Source organism: Sus scrofa, chromosome 1, assembly GCF_000003025.6.
Source record: "Sus scrofa isolate TJ Tabasco breed Duroc chromosome 1, Sscrofa11.1, whole genome shotgun sequence".
NCBI classification, from domain to species: domain Eukaryota; kingdom Metazoa; phylum Chordata; class Mammalia; order Artiodactyla; family Suidae; genus Sus; species Sus scrofa.
The window spans coordinates 182,534,968-182,550,775 of record NC_010443.5 but is presented as its reverse complement, the minus strand read 5'-3'; the positions used below and the strand labels follow the sequence as shown (position 1 = coordinate 182,550,775).

Genomic DNA, 15,808 nt, shown 5'->3' with positions numbered 1-15,808 from the left:
CTTCTATTCCACCGTCTTGTCTCTTCCCTCAGTAACTTTGCGTGAACAAGTGGCCAAAGAGTCAAGTTGATGCATCATGGCAGATGGACACCAACTTCCTCCCAGTGTTCACATGTGGGCTGAGTTTTGTGGTCAGTGGGAAGCAGTTTATGATGAAAGATGCTTAGGCAAGGCTCCCGGAAGGAGTGCGAACTTCCCTGCCTTCTTGGAGCTGCCAGGCGTTCATCAACCTGGAAGCTCCTGTATTTGTTTTTATTTTTTTTATTTTTTTTTTTGGTCTTTTTACCATTTCTTGGGCCGCTCCCGCGGCATCTGGAGGTTCCCAGGCTAGGGGTCTAATCAGAGCTGTAGCAGCCAGCCTGCACCAGAGCCACAGCAACTCGGGATCCGAGCTGCGTCTGCGACCTACACCACAGCTCACGGCAACGCTGGATCGTTATAACCCACTGAGCAAGGCCAGGGATCGAACCCGCAACCTGATGGTTCCTAGTCGGATTCGTTAACCACTGCGCCATGACCTGAACTCCTGTATTTGTTTTTAAATGATGAAACTGGGACTGAGTTATACACACATTTGTAATTTGTGTTTTTCGCTCAATGATACATAGTAAGGGACATCATACCATTTTTTTAAGTACAAAAGTTATTCATTAATACAGTCTCATAAAAATTGAAGTACTGTAATACAGAAATGTACTAAACCAAAGGTGAAAATTTGACTTCAGTTTACCTCTTGCTAAACCCTGTCAGGAAGTAGCCATTTCTTGATTGCTGTGTGTAACTATGTTGTAAATATTTGGAATACAACTTGCCAGTATCTTTTCTGTGTTTTATATCTATTAGCATGTCTAGTTTTATTTTTTATAACATTAATGAGAGACTAATAATTATATATTGTTCTGCAATGTGAGTTTTTTTTTCATTAAATAGTATGTTTTGGTAATTTTTCTGTGTCAGAGTAGGTGTACCTATCTTTCTGTATATAGGATCAGATTTTTCCATGTAGAGAAACTACATTTAACTGTTTCTCTAGCTAGGTAGAATCTAATTTTTATGTTAGATAATTCAAAAATTTTCCCCGAAATTGAAACATACAGTTGACCCTTGGACAGTGTGGGGCTTGAGGGTCCACCTTCCTTGTAATCAAAAGACTTTGTATAGGAGTTCCCATTGGGGCTCAGCAGGTTAAGAACCTGACTAGTATCCATGAGCTTGCGGGTTTGATCCCTGGCCTCACTCAGTGGGTTAAGAATCTGGTGTTGTCACAGATGCGGCTTGAATCTTGTATTGCCGTGGCTATGGTGTAGGGCGGCAACTGCAGCTCTGATTTGACCCCTGGCCTGGGAACTCCATATGCTGCAAGTGAGGCCCTAAAAAGGAAGGAAAAAAAAATCTTTGTATAATTTGTAGTTGGCTTTCCATATCCAAGGTTCTGCATACATGGATTCAAGCAACCATGGATCATGTAGTACAATAGTATTTACTGTTGAAGAAAATTCATGTATAAGTGGACTCACCTGGTTCAAACCTGTGACATTCAAGGGTTGACAATACTCCAAAAAGTATAAAGGTGATGGCTTTACATTCCTATCAACAGTATATGTAAATGCCCCTTTGCTACATTCTGCCCAATACTAAATGTTGCAGATCTTTACAGATGTTTGCCAGTATGACAATAATCTCAGAATTACTTTAATTTTCCTGGTGAATAATGGGAATGATAGTTGAGTAATATTTCATATATTTATTAGGCATTCCTATTTCTTCTATTAATTTTCTAATCATGGACTTTGCCCATTTTCTTTTATCTATATTTTTGTTTTAGTGATATTAATCTTTTAATGTGAGAAATATTTTACCCATACTAGCATTTTAAAAATCTTTGTTTGTAGTCTTTTTTACTATACTAAAGTTGTACATTTTTATGTCGTCAAATCTCTTATTTACTTTATAGTTCTAGATTTTCACTCTTAAGAAAATCCTCACAAATATTATAGAAAGTCTTCTCTATGTCCTCTTAATACTTTTATAGTTATTTCATACTTATACTTATGTATTTTAATTTATCTGTAATATCAACATTGATTTTTTAAATTAAGTGTAAATGTTTTCTTAGTATGAGCTAGATATTTTGATGGAAAAGTTTCTTAAGTATATTAAGTACTCTAGTATTTTTAAGATATATATGAATATATAATAACCAAGTTATGAGGCAGATTCTACTGTATTAAAATATAGGAATACTCTGAGGAGCAATTAGGTTACATTGGCTTTTTAATAGTTACAGTAGGTGGCCCAAGACTATAGAGCTTATTGAAGTATTTATTTCTCCTTATGGTTTTTAAGTTATTGCTCAATGTTGTTTAGCAAACTCCTGTTTTGTTGCTGAGTACATATGATGCTTCATCTTATCCTGTATTAGTTTTCTACTTCAAATGTGGTTTAAATTGGGCAATCAGGAATACAGACTAGTTGGGATTATCATTGAACTGAGACTTAAAAGGAATTTAAATTTCAGTACCCTCTGACCTAGCAATGCTGCTAGAATTGGGAAATAAGTACAAGTGTTTATTGGAAGGCATTGCTTGCAGTAGCAGTGGTGACATCAGTAATAAAACTCATAAAATAAGTAAATGCACCCCAGTTGAGAATGGCTTAAATAAGTTATGGTACCTGGGAGGCAGTGTGTTCAGCTTCAGTCTTCTGACTTACAGCTTGGCTCTCCAACTTAATAGCTTTTGACATTAGACAAGTATGTTAACTTCTTTGTTCCTCAGCTGGCTCCTTTAAAATGAGAATAGGGTTGTTGGGAGCACTAAATGAGTTCTTACTATAGATTGCTTAACAAAAAAAGAATAAATGGGAAAAATGAAGTAACTAAATATGAAATGGAAATTATACAAAGTATAAGAAAGAGGGAAGGGAAGTGATTGGGTGGCTGATTCTATTAAATGTTGCGTAATTTAAGGGACTGTATTTTCTACTTTTTCTGTTTTTATTTTTAAATCTTTTGTTTTTATTTTTAAATCTTAAATCTAAACGCCAGATCCTTTAATCCACTGCACCAGGCCAGGGGATCGAACCCAACACCTCTGCAGCGATCTGAGCCATTACAGTCAGATTCTTAACCCATTGTGCCATATAGCAAGAATTCCCCTACATTCTTTGTTTTAGAAACTTCATAAAGAAAATTGTTAATTCTTACTCTACTCAGTTCAGAATAGTAACTATAATTCATCATACCAGGAGTGAATTGGCAATATTCTAATTGTTTCTTAAAAGATTTGTTTGCTAGATCTTTGAAATAAACCATGAGAAGATTCTGCCTAGAAGTTAATGTTTTTCCACACCTTATTTACATGTATACTCTCTATAGCAGAATTCTTTTTTGCCGAGCTGAGCTGGAGTAATGTTTTCAGCCCTTTTAATAAGTAACCTTATCACAAAATGCCCTTGGAGTTACGGTTCTTGCTTCTAAAGGTACAACGAAATATCCCAGTGTTCTTCCTTGAACGCCAAAAAGGATCATTCACAGCTGTCTTTGTTGCTTATTTAACAGTGTTCACATTCTGCAAGTTGCTTTAGTATTCATTGAGAGAACACATTTTTAGGGACATCAAATCAGATACCCTGTGGCTAGTAAGAGGCTGGGTTTTTTTTTTTTGTTTTTTGTTTTCCTTTTTCTCACTTTGTGTTCTCTTCTTAGACTGTCTTTACAACTTCAAAAATCTCTAGTATTACCACCACTTTTTTAAATAGGTAATTGTTTCTATCATTGTGTATTTGGGGGTAGTGTATCCTTAGAGAGGAGAGAAATTCTTAAGCATATTCCTAAACTAGGTAAGGAAAACAGCCATTCCATTTAATAACATCATTCATTAATAATGTGGCACACATTTACACATTTTCTTTTTAAAAACTATGACTACAGGACAAAATATAATTAACAGAGTTAGGACTTTGAAAGGGAGGTGCTCTTAGTGTCATTCTGAATTTTTTTTTAAGTCTTAATATAATCGCCTTAATTTTTGTAGGTTTTTTTTTTTTTTTTGGTCTTTTTCTAGGGCCACACCTGTGGCATATAGAGAGTCTCAGGCTAGGGGTCTAATCGGTGCTGTAGCCACTGGCCTACACCTGGGCCACAGCAACGCTGGATCTGAGCCACGTCTACAACCCACACCGCAGTTCATGGCAACGCTGGATCCTTAACCCACTGAGCAAGGCCAGGGATTGAACCCATAACCTCATGGTTCCTAGTCAGATTCGTTAACCACTGAGCAATGATAGGAACTCCAATTTTTGTAGTTTAAATGACAGAGAATAGATGATCAGTGGACTAATTCAACTTTTTTAAAAAAAACGTAGCCTTTACTGTATGCCTACCCCTTTAACACTGAGGCAGGAAAGATTAAAAAGACAGTATCTCTACCTTGAGGGGTTTAATTATAAAATGTACCTTTCTTTGTTAGCCTCTTTCTAGACAAAATTTTACCCATCCCTTTGCTTTAATACTTTATTTGTAAATCTTTTGGAATGGGTTGAGCTATTCATTGAGAAAACATCAACATAAAATTATTCTCTTAATTTATGTGAATTTATTCAGTTACATTGAGCTGTCTTAAAACTGTGGTGATTTTAGAGGGGGATAAATGTAAACATATTTGTCACTAAACATGTGACTAGAGCACAACCTCATTGTTTTGAATTGGACAAAAACTTAATAGGTTATAGCTTCTAAGGTTCTTTACTCTTAAATCCACTGGAAATATTTACTTCAGTTTATGATTCACAATTAGGAAAAAAAATCTGTTTTTTCCTTTCCCTTCTTTTCATTTTCATTCTTTGTTTCTGTCTTCTGTTATTGCTTTTCCTTTACCTTCTGAATTCCTTTCTTTCCTTTCCTATAGGCACTGATGTTCTTTACATTGGCCCTCTGAAAGGTGAGCCTTGGCACAATTAAAAACAAAAATGTTGGTCTGTCTGCTTCAGCAATATCCTTAACTTATATTCTAACTCTCAAACTGATTTTTTCCCTAGAATTTCCACCAATTTAATTATATTTTTTGAGCCTGTTATTATGTGTTTTTAATACAAAGAGTTAATTTCATGTTTTTAAGGCAGGTAAAATAATGTACTGTGGCTTTCCATTCCAGAATGAAGTTTTTGTTTCAGAGTATGCTTTATATCATTATAGCATGTGTTACTGAAAACTAATATACCATGCTTCATACTTAACTACCTATTTTTCATGTTATTTATTAGGAAGTATATATTCAAGCCCAGGACTTTATAGTAAAACAATGACCCCCACTTACGATGCTCATGATGGAAGCCCCTTGTCACCGACTTCTGCTTGGTTCGGTGACAGTGCTTTGTCAGAAGGCAACCCCGGTATACTTGCCGTCAGTCAACCAATAACATCACCAGAAATCTTGGCGAAAATGTTCAAGCCTCAAGCCCTTCTTGACAAAGCAAAAATCAACCAAGGGTAAGTTTTAAAGTATAGACATAATTTTAAAATTTCTTGGCGTTCCTGTTGTGGCACAACAGAAACAAATCTGACTAGTGTTCATGAGGATGTGGGTTTGATCCCTGGCCTTGCTCAGTGGGTTGGGGATCCATTGTTGCTATGAGCTGTGGTGTAGGTTGCAGATGTGGCTTGGATCCTGTGTTGCTGTGGCTGTGATACAGGCCGGCAGCTGTAGCTCCAATTCGACCCCTAGCCTGGGTACTTCCATATGCCCAGGGTATGGCCGTAAAAAGCAAAATAAATAAATAAATAAATATCTTTATCCACATAGAGGTAGAAATATTAATTCTGTCTTGCTTATGTTCCACTGCTCTTGTTAATTTCCCCAGGTGGCTTGATTCCTCAAGATCTCTCATGGAACAAGATGTGAAGGAAAATGAGGCCTTGCTGCTCCGATTCAAGTATTACAGCTTTTTTGATTTGAATCCAAAGGTATCGAGGGTTTAGAGGGATCTCTTTTGTTCTTTTTGTTTGCTTTTTTTGGAGGTTGTTGGGGTGAGGAATTGTTTGGCTGTATATAGCAAGTCTTGAATAATATTAAAAACTCAGAGCTTTGGAGAAAGGCACCTGTATTTTAAATAAGTCTATTGTTTTATTACGTTGGGAGCGTAACTAAATGCTTTTCTTTTTTGTTAAGATAATTGAGTTTTTAGTTGATTTGTATTTTAAAGGCACCTGGCAGGAGTTCCCGTCGTGGCGCAGTGGTTAACGAATCCAACTAGGAACCATGAGGTTGCGGGTTCAATCCCTGGCCTTGCTCAGTGGGTTAAAGATCCGGCCGTGACCTGAGCTGTGGTGTAGGTCGCAGACGCGGCTCGGATCCTGCGTTGCTGTGGCTCTAGCCTATCCTAGGCTGGCAGCTACAGCTCCGATTCGACCCCTCGCCTGGGAACCTCCATGTGCCGCGCGGGAGTGGCCCAAGAAATGACAAAAAAAATAAAAAAATAAAAAAAAATAAAGGCACTTGGTACTACAGAATTGGTAAAGTTAATGTTTTTTTTTTTTTTTTTTTTTTTTTTAACATCTCTCTTCAGTTGTACTTTAGGTAAAAGAAAAGTTTTCTGAAAGATAGCCTATTCAGTTACTTTCAGATTTCTAATTATATATCTCAGAAGATGTTGCTTCAAAAAAATTTTTTTTATAGTCTGCATGTCTTCCAATTTAATAGCCAAACACTGTAATATGTTTTTACCATCAGATGGTTGGCATCATCTGTACTACTGAAGTACTCTGCTTTTCTGTTAAGATTTTAATTTGCTATAGAGATCTGGAATGTTTCCCCTCAACCCCACTGCTCCCCAGCCCCCTGCCCAAGAAAACACACAGCACAGAGATTTGGATCTTTTGCTTTTCATTTGTTTGTATTTTGAATTTTGTGGGTGGAGGGGGCCTCTCTTGACTGATTCTCATCCCTTTGTGTCTAGGTTATAGTCTAGATTTTAATGTATATATATGTGTGTGTATCATTTCAAATTATGTGTTTAAATAATTATACAACAGCAAAACATATATAGTAGAATTATTAAAAGTCATTTAAATTCCTTTTTAGGTTATATCATACCTAATTTTAGTAAAGTCAAAGCTGTTCTGGGAATATAGTTACATTTGCAGGGAGTGGGAGGGGGCTGTGTATTCTGTTACCATCCTAAGATAGTATTGTGAAGATATTACTGTTTATTTTTATTAACATAACTAAATGGATAATTCAGTATAAGTAAATATTTCCTGTGTGTGTGTGTGCGCGCGCATGCGCGCACATACTCACACCTTCTATTTTGGATTCTTCTTTTTTTTTTTTTGGCTTTTTAAGGCCACACCTATGGCATGTGGAAGTTCCCAGGCTAGGGGTTGAATCAGAGCTGCCAGCCTATGCCACAGTCATAGCAACGCCAGATCCCAGCCATGTCTGCAACTTACACCACAGCTCACAGCAATGCCAGATCCTTAACCCACTGAGTGATGCCAGGGATCAAACCTGCATCCTCATGGATACTAGTTGCATCCGTTACTGCTGAGCTACAATGGGAACTGCTGGATTCTTAAAATGGTTAGTTTCCGTGGACCTGCCACTTTGTCTGGGTGTGCTTTTCCACAGTGAGCAAATATTCCTTGAAATGACTGATTTACTCTCTGGTTATGACATGTTAGTGTGGTAAGTTGCAACAATAATATTGAAAAGGAGTTAGTTCTACCTCACTTTAATGTCTTCAAGTTAAGTTCCTTTTGTTAAGGGCTATGATACCTAATGGTTATTTCCCTGGAAAAAAATAGACAAAAGCTACTTCTAATACCAAATACATAAAAATCTTTTGGCATCTTTTAATGCCATTTTTAATGAACAGTTAGGTGTGTGTATATATATGTATATTGAATAGATAGCTTTTTGTCTTTATTGTTAATGTTAAAGGTGATATATTACAAAAGAATTGTGTGTCTTTTGTTGCAGTATGATGCAATCAGAATCAATCAGCTTTATGAGCAGGCCAAATGGGCTATCCTCTTGGAAGAAATTGAATGCACCGAAGAAGAAATGATGATGTTTGCAGCCCTGCAGGTAGTGGAGAATATGGGTTAATGGGAGTTTGCAGGGGAAAAGGCTAGGGGATTATTTAAATGGTGAAATGGCATAGTAATTCCAGTAACATTTTGATAGCATTTTACTTTTTCCTATGTAGAAAGGGAATAGAAGGGAGGGGGAGAGAGGGGGGAGTTTGGGGTTAGTAAATGTAAACTGTTGCATTTAGAGTGGATAAGCAATGAGATCCTGCTATATATGTAGCACAGGGAACTATGTCTAGTCACTTGTGATGGAGGATAATGTAAGAAAAAGAATGTGTGTGTGTGTATGTATATACGTATGTATGACTGGGTCACTTTTTTATACAGCAGAAATTGACAGAACATTGTAAATCAACTCTAACAGAAAAAATAAAATCTTAAAGTGAATAGACACGTAGAAGGCAAAATAAATGTGAATTTAGTGTAGTATTTTCTTATGTAAGAATTTAGTGGTATACTTAATAGTTACTTTTCTTTATCCTGTAGGAGAAAAATATCCTCCCACCCCCAGATGTATACTAGCTTCAAACTATCCAGTTTTCCCCCTGGAAATAAAATCTATAGTAAAAATCAGATTGCTGAAATGAAGCTTTTTTGCATAATTTAATAAATAACTGGGCATGATAATATTTGTAAAATGGGCTATGGCAGAAATGAATAACTTTCAAGATTATAAAATTTTAAGAGACTAGTGAAACTAAACATAACTAAGTTTTTAGAATGAGAATCCTTAAGAACTAGACAGCTAATATTAAACCAGTATTTTTCTAAATGTGGTTCTTGCATACCACCTGTTTCAAAATTACAGTAGGGCTTACTAAAAAAATTAATTGTCCGCTTCATTACTGTTATTCCCTCTGGTAAAATCATATTAGGGTGGCATCCACAGAGCAGCATTCTTGGAGACACTGAGGTCTCCTCGACCCCTAGATTAATATTTCTTACATTTCAAAGCCTCTGAGTGAGGCTTTGATGAGTATTTTCGGATTATAGTGGAATTCTGTTTTCACCTAGAGTTCTGATAAAATTGATGTTTTTTAAGTACTGGAAGCAAGGCTGACATTCAGTTATGAAAAGCTTTTAATTGTAATAATGATTTAATATTTTCTTTGGAACACAAACATGCTTTCAGTCTTCCAAATACTTCTATGTACCCAGAAAGCCTTCTCAGTTAAGACTCAAAAAGTTGTCCTTGCAGTTCTCATCGTGGTGCAGTGGTTAACAAATCCGACTAGGAACCACGAGGTTGCGGGTTAGATCCCTGGCCTTACTCAGTGGGTTAAGGATCTGGTGGCTACGGCTCTGATTAGACTCCTAGCCTGGGAATCTCCATATGCCGCAGGAGCAGCCCTAGAAAAGGCAAAAAAAAAAAAAAAAAAAAAAAAAAGGTTGTCCTTCACAGAGGAAGAACAGCTCATTTATCCATAGTTTATATTACTGGAAGAAGGGAATTAAAATGAAGCTCAGGCAGGGATAATCTTTAACGATAGATGAATTAGTTTAACTAGTTATTTTCTAAAGTCTTGCTTAATCAACTAGTTAAGACTCTGTTATTGTGTTTCTGGATGATTCAGACTATCTGAAGAATTACTTGAATTAAATTAAGTACCTCACTTGGTTATGGTGTTCTCTCTATATCTTTCTCACTTAGAATATAGGCTCGTAATTTTCAAGTGAAATTTTGCTGGTGACAGAATAATAAGACATATAAAATATACATCAGAAGAACCACAGGTTTTTTGGTATAGTATTTCTTACCTTTTTATTATAAAAATAATGTTTTTTTTAAAGCCAACAGATATATTATACTGTGCCTGGCACACAGTGGGTGTTCAAAAAAAAATAACTGTTGAATGACTATACACACAGTTGTGTAGTCACAGAAATGGGATTATTTTGCAGCTTTCCCCAATCCCCATCCTCACCTAACATTAGATGTTCCATTTTGATGCAGTAGAAAACACCTCAGAACCACGGATTTTAATTCATGGAAACTGAATGCTCCAAAATAGCTTTCCTGGACCATTTAAAAATCTAAATTCGGGAGTTTTCTGTGGCGTAGCAGGCTAAGGATCCAGTGTTGTCACTGCCATGTTGCAGGTTCAATTCCTGGCCCAGGAATTTACACATGCCATGGGTGTGTGTGTGTGGGGGGAATCTAGATTCATTGAGAGAATTTTGGACTAAAAATACCATGAGTTGTCAGAAGCCTTCCCAGTGACTGACCCAAAGCCTCTTGGAAGCCATCCAGTACAAGAAGGTGGAAACTCTGAAAGTATGGCAAGGAGATGCCTAGTATTTTTTATTTTAGATACAGGCTGTACTCTGAACTGTCCCTTCCTTAAAGCTTCTAGTTCAAAGAAATAAAATAATTCAAAGTAAGAAACTGTGGATTAAGGAAAATAAGTTAGTAACCCTGTGTTTCAAGCATTTCGGTCCAGTGATGTACTGTAATATCTAATAGATACCCATGACTTTTTTGTTTCATCTTGTGTTTTAGGGCCACACTGGTGGCATATGGAGGTTCCCAGGCTAGGGGTCTAATCGGAGCTGTTGCCTATGCCACATCCACAGCAAACAGATCCAAGCTGTGTCTGTGACCTCATAGCTCACAGCAACGCCAGATCCTTAATCCACTGAGCGAGGCGTGGCCAGGGATTGAACCCACAACCTCATGATTCCTAGTTGGATTCGTTTCTGCTGCACCACCACGATGGGAACTCCCGATACCCGTGACTTTTGAAGGCAAATCTGGATTTTAGGACCACTCCCGTTCATAGTCAGGACTTTTCCAGTTTAACTCATAAGGACCCTTTATATCAGAATCATGTAAGGCACTTAGTCAAATTGCAAGTTCCAGACTGGACCCCAGATTTACTGAATCAAAATCTCTGGGGTAAAGCTGAGAATCTCTATTTTTAACCACCTTTCCGTATGTTTCTTAATATACCCTGATGTTTTAGGCTACTGCCTGAGGGCCTCAATCTACCTCTTTCTCCATGATTTGTGAATATGGAAGCTTCTACCACTGTAAGGATTCATTTCAGCACAAGTGAAGTTACAGCCAGAGACTAGTCATTACTAATTTACTAAATCTTAAAATACAGAGGAATGTTGATAATTGGCTTCAGGATTATCTCACTAAATGTTCCGATGACTAGATTGTGTTCAGTGAATGAACCCATCAAAAATGTGGATTGCTACTTAGTGCTTTGAAAAGTAACTGATTAAGTCATTTAAAAGTTCTGGTTAATTTTGTATAAAACCTCTGTAAAGTTTAGCATCAAAATCTAATCATTAATATTTGTTCTAAGTCACTTACCTAAATGTATTTAAGATTATGATTAGCTGCTCTGTACCCAAAGATTTTTCTGTCTACCTATAGGAGTAGTTACCACTACTCATTATACATACACTCATATGTAAATGTGGGTATTTGTGTGTGTGTCGGGGTTGTGTGTGTGTTCACATATAAACGTAATCTATCTTATTCTAATGTGTGAGAGATAATATGAATGCCATCTCCCTCTGATCATGTTTCCAACATTGAATTGAGGATGAAAGGAAAGTGAAACTTTAGTTTTCAACATAATAGTACTAATATAATCACTGTTAATCCATTTCTACAGAAGACCTTATGCATATTCTGTTCTGTTCATTATCTCTTGGTTTCTGGTTGCATTCTGGATATGCAATACTGCAGTGCAAAAAAAAAAAAAGACAGTTAAAAGTCTCTCCTCATATAGAGCTTGGTGGAGAATATGTTAACTCTCTAAATCTAGGGACTCCCAAACCAAATTTAATTGTATTTGTCCAAAGATGCTATTTTTTTTGAGTAAATATTAGTAGATTTAGGATATTGATTTCAGGTGCCATGCCTATTTTCCTATCCTTCTAATTCTTGGAGACTTTTTAGCTTTTCAGATTAGGTGATAAAAAGCATTCAGTATAGGTACAGATAGAATCTCATTTTTTTAAAGTTCCTAGTTAGAACAGTCATTTAAACGAAATATCACTTTTGGTTTCAGTATCATATCAATAAGCTGTCAATCATGACATCAGAGAATCATTTGAACAACAGTGACAAAGAAGTTGATGAAGTTGATGCCGCCCTTTCAGACCTGGAGATTACTTTGGAAGGGGGAAAAACATCCACAATTTTGGTAGGGTGAATCTTTTACCTTCTCATTTAATTTTAATTGATGCTTATACCTTTTTGTGGAACTAGGATTTGGGAAGTGTTTGGGGGATATAGAGAAATATCTTTGCTTTAGAGAATACAGACGTTGGTTTTCTGGAAACTTTCAGGAAAATTCTTAATAATGTTCTAGTGTCTAGTACTTCCAACACAGTAAAGGTAGATCTTCTGACACTACACATTCTCTTAACAAGTAGTGGGGGGACATTTCTGCAGAGATGTTTGTTTTTTGTTTTTTGTTTTTTTTTTAATAATTTTTTTTATTTTCCCACTGTACAGCAAGGGGGTCAGGTTATCCTTACATGTATACATTACAATTACATTTTTTCCCCAACCCTTTCTTCTGTTGCAACATGAGTATCTAGACAAAGTTCTCAATGCTATTCAGCAGGATCTCCTTGTAAATCTATTCTAAGTTGTATCTGATAAGCCCAAGCTCCCAATCCCTCCCACTCCCTCCCCCTTCTGCAGAGATGTTAATCTCAAGTCATGGTCAAATCCATTTAGAGTTCTCCAAATTTGAAGTATTATAGAAGAAGAAAAAAATAGGTCTCTGGAAAATTTTTAAGTGCTTAGGAATTAGTTTTTACATAAGAAATACTTATCTCAGTGTTTTTATTTTTTACAAAATTTCTATATGGAGCTACAGATAGTTTTAGCTATATTAGAAATCAATGATATATTCCTGTGGGTTGTATAAGTTGGTATTTTGATAAAATTTTTTTTTTTTCATCTTTTTGCTAATTCTTTGGGCCGCTCCCGCGGCATATGGAGGTTCCCAGGCTAGGGGTTGAATCAGAGCTGTAGCCACCAGCCTACGCCAGAGCCACAGCAAGGCTGGATCCAAGCCGCATCTGCAACCTACACCACAGCTCATGGCAACGCCGGATCGTTAACCCGCTGAGCAAGGGCAGGGAATGAACCCGCAACCTCATGGTTCCTAGTCGGGTTCGTTAACCACTGCGCCACGACGGGAACTCCAGATAAAATTTTTAATAGCTTTTTATGTCATTTGAAAATACCAGGAGTTCCCAGCATGGCTCAGTGGTTAACAAATCTGACTAACATCCATGAGGACACAGATTCAATCCCTGGCCTCACTAGTGGGCTAAGGATCTGGTGTGGCCGTGAGCTGTGGTGTAGGTCACACATGAGGCTCGGATCCTGCGTTGCTGTGGCTGTGGAGTAGCTGGCGACTACAGCTCTGATTCCACCCCCTAACCTGGGAACCTCCGTATGCCACAGGTGTGGCCCTAAAAAGAAAAAAAAAATACCATTGTACTATATGGCCGTATAATATTGATTGGCCTTTAAAATCTTTGTAATATCTATTATAAGTAATTTTGATTATTTATTGAATAAGCTGGTTCTTTTATTTATTTATTTATTTATTTATTTATTTAGTCTTTTTAGGGCTGTACCCATGGCATATGGAGGTTCCCAGGCTAGGGGTCGAATCGTAGCTGTAGCTTCTGGCCTACACCACAGCCACAGCAACTCAGGATCTGAGCCGTGTCTGCAAACTACACCACAGCTCATGGCAACGCCAGATTCTTGACCCACTGAGTGAGGCCAGGGGTCGAACCCACAACCTCATTGTTTCTAGTCAGATTTGTTTCCTCTGTGCCACAACAGGAACTCCTGAATAAGCTGGTTCTTGATGTCAATACTAAACATTAGAATTTCAAATTAAAAAAAAAATTTTTTTTAATGATTTCTTTTCCTAGGGTGACATCACTTCCATTCCTGAACTTGCTGACTATATTAAAGTTTTCAAGTAAGTACAGAAAGGGGAGAGATTCCAAATATTAATAAATAAATCAGTTTTATAGCAATGGTCACATCTTTTAAATTTACCGTTAAATGACTGTCAAATGCATCTATAAGAACATTTACCAATTAGATGAACACTAAATTGAAATGAGAGAAAATAACCTTCTTTACCAAATTAAAATTACAATACTCATTCAAGTTGTGGGTTTTTTTTTAATTTTATTAAGTTGTTTTATGTGATAAACATTGTTCTTAAGCCTGGGGAGGGGTGTGTGGGAGGGGCAGGGGGAGGGGTGTGTGGGAGGGGCAGAGGGAGCGGGATTGTGAAACCTAGGTGGATTGCATCATGCAGATTCTGACCCACATAGTGGCTTATCAGTGTAAAGCATCCCATCTGGGGAAAAGCAGTAGATAATGAGCTGCTGTTGTCAGTAGTTATTTCTTTGTTCAGAGCCCCAGAATCTTTGAATTCTATTCATTTGTTCATGAGACATTTATAACAAGGTTTTAGTGTATCTTATCCAGACTTCTAAAAAAAATTGATCTGATCAGTCATATTGCACAGAATCAAGAGAGCAAGGCATTAAGGCAGGAAGAGGAAAAGAGGTGATATGGAATATAAGCCATTGTGAAATAAACCATTTACTGTAGCTAAGTGTTATACCAGCTCCATATATGGAGCACATCTGAGCTGATAGCCCAACGTCACATGCCACTTCCTAACCTCACTTTGTTCTCCCTATAAACACCTTTGGCATTGACCTATATTTTTCCTTATCCTCTCTTCTTCATGCTTCAAGTTTGACATAAGTGGTAAGTTAAAGTCACCACTGAAATACATCCCTGAGAGATAGGCACTTCCCTCACCTTTAGTCTTGCTAGATAAACAAGAGGCAGTTGCACGGGCACCATGAGGTTAATTACAGGACCTGGGAACCTTCCAATTATTGACATTTACTTCACCTTTATTTTCCTGCCCTTCCTATGTGACCCGCTAGTGATATAGATGGCTACAACTGACAGAAGTACTGGAATATTGGTCTTGCTCTCTTTCTCTGCCTACTCACTGTAAGATCTTCCTGAGAAGATTGATTGAAAAAGAAGGGGCAAATCCAATAATAGCAACTTTGAATATAATGGCCAAAAGGGAATCGAATTCAGCATATGTAAAGCTTGGTCTCAGGCTTTTAACATTGTGAAACTTTGCTGCTAAAACATAGCATTGGTAAAGTTATTTCAAAAGTGTTTTCCTCCTAATTCTATTTGACACATAGGCCAAAAAAGCTGACTCTAAAAGGTTACAAGCAATATTGGTGCACCTTTAAAGATACATCTATTTCCTGCTATAAGAGCAAAGAAGAATCCAGTGGCACACCAGCTCATCAGATGAACCTAAGAGGTAAGGGAAGCCTTGCAATGACCAGTATTGATGGTGGAATATCTATTAGCTAACACTCATAAATTTCATTTTGCTAAGGGGAGAAATTTTTTAGCAGCTCCTTTACTCCTTTAGGTATGTATTCAATTTCACATGAATATTTTGTTGTAGTCTCTCTGCAGTCCTCACTTGAAGTATGGGATTCTACTGTTCTTTGTTTGTTTGTTTTGCTTTTTAGGGACACATGTGTGGCAAATGGAAGTTTCCAGGCTAGGAGTTGAATCAGAGCTTCAGCTGTTGGCCTATGCCACAGCCACAGCCATGCAACATCCAAGCTATGTCTGCAACCTACACCACAGCTCACGGCAAT

The 15,808-nt window shown here is 37.2% G+C and overlaps 1 protein-coding gene across 13 annotated transcripts in view; it reads left to right on the top strand.

Moving 5' to 3' along the window:
* FERMT2 (fermitin family member 2) overlaps positions 1–15,808 on the top strand; it is an 87,210-nt gene that overhangs the window by 56,115 nt on the left and 15,287 nt on the right. For 7 of the 13 annotated variants that reach the window (XM_021102113.1, XM_021102060.1, XM_021102110.1 and 4 more), the window contains exons 5-11: positions 4,908–4,940; positions 5,263–5,488; positions 5,860–5,962; positions 7,977–8,084; positions 12,118–12,252; positions 14,015–14,064; positions 15,335–15,459. In XM_021102113.1, coding sequence (XP_020957772.1) covers positions 4,908–4,940; positions 5,263–5,488; positions 5,860–5,962; positions 7,977–8,084; positions 12,118–12,252; positions 14,015–14,064; positions 15,335–15,459 — 780 coding nt within the window. The remainder of the gene's footprint in view (positions 1–4,907; positions 4,941–5,262; positions 5,489–5,859; positions 5,963–7,976; positions 8,085–12,117; positions 12,253–14,014; positions 14,065–15,334; positions 15,460–15,808) is intronic. The other 6 variants (XM_021102137.1, XM_021102128.1, XM_021102109.1 and 3 more) reach the window with 1 other exon arrangement.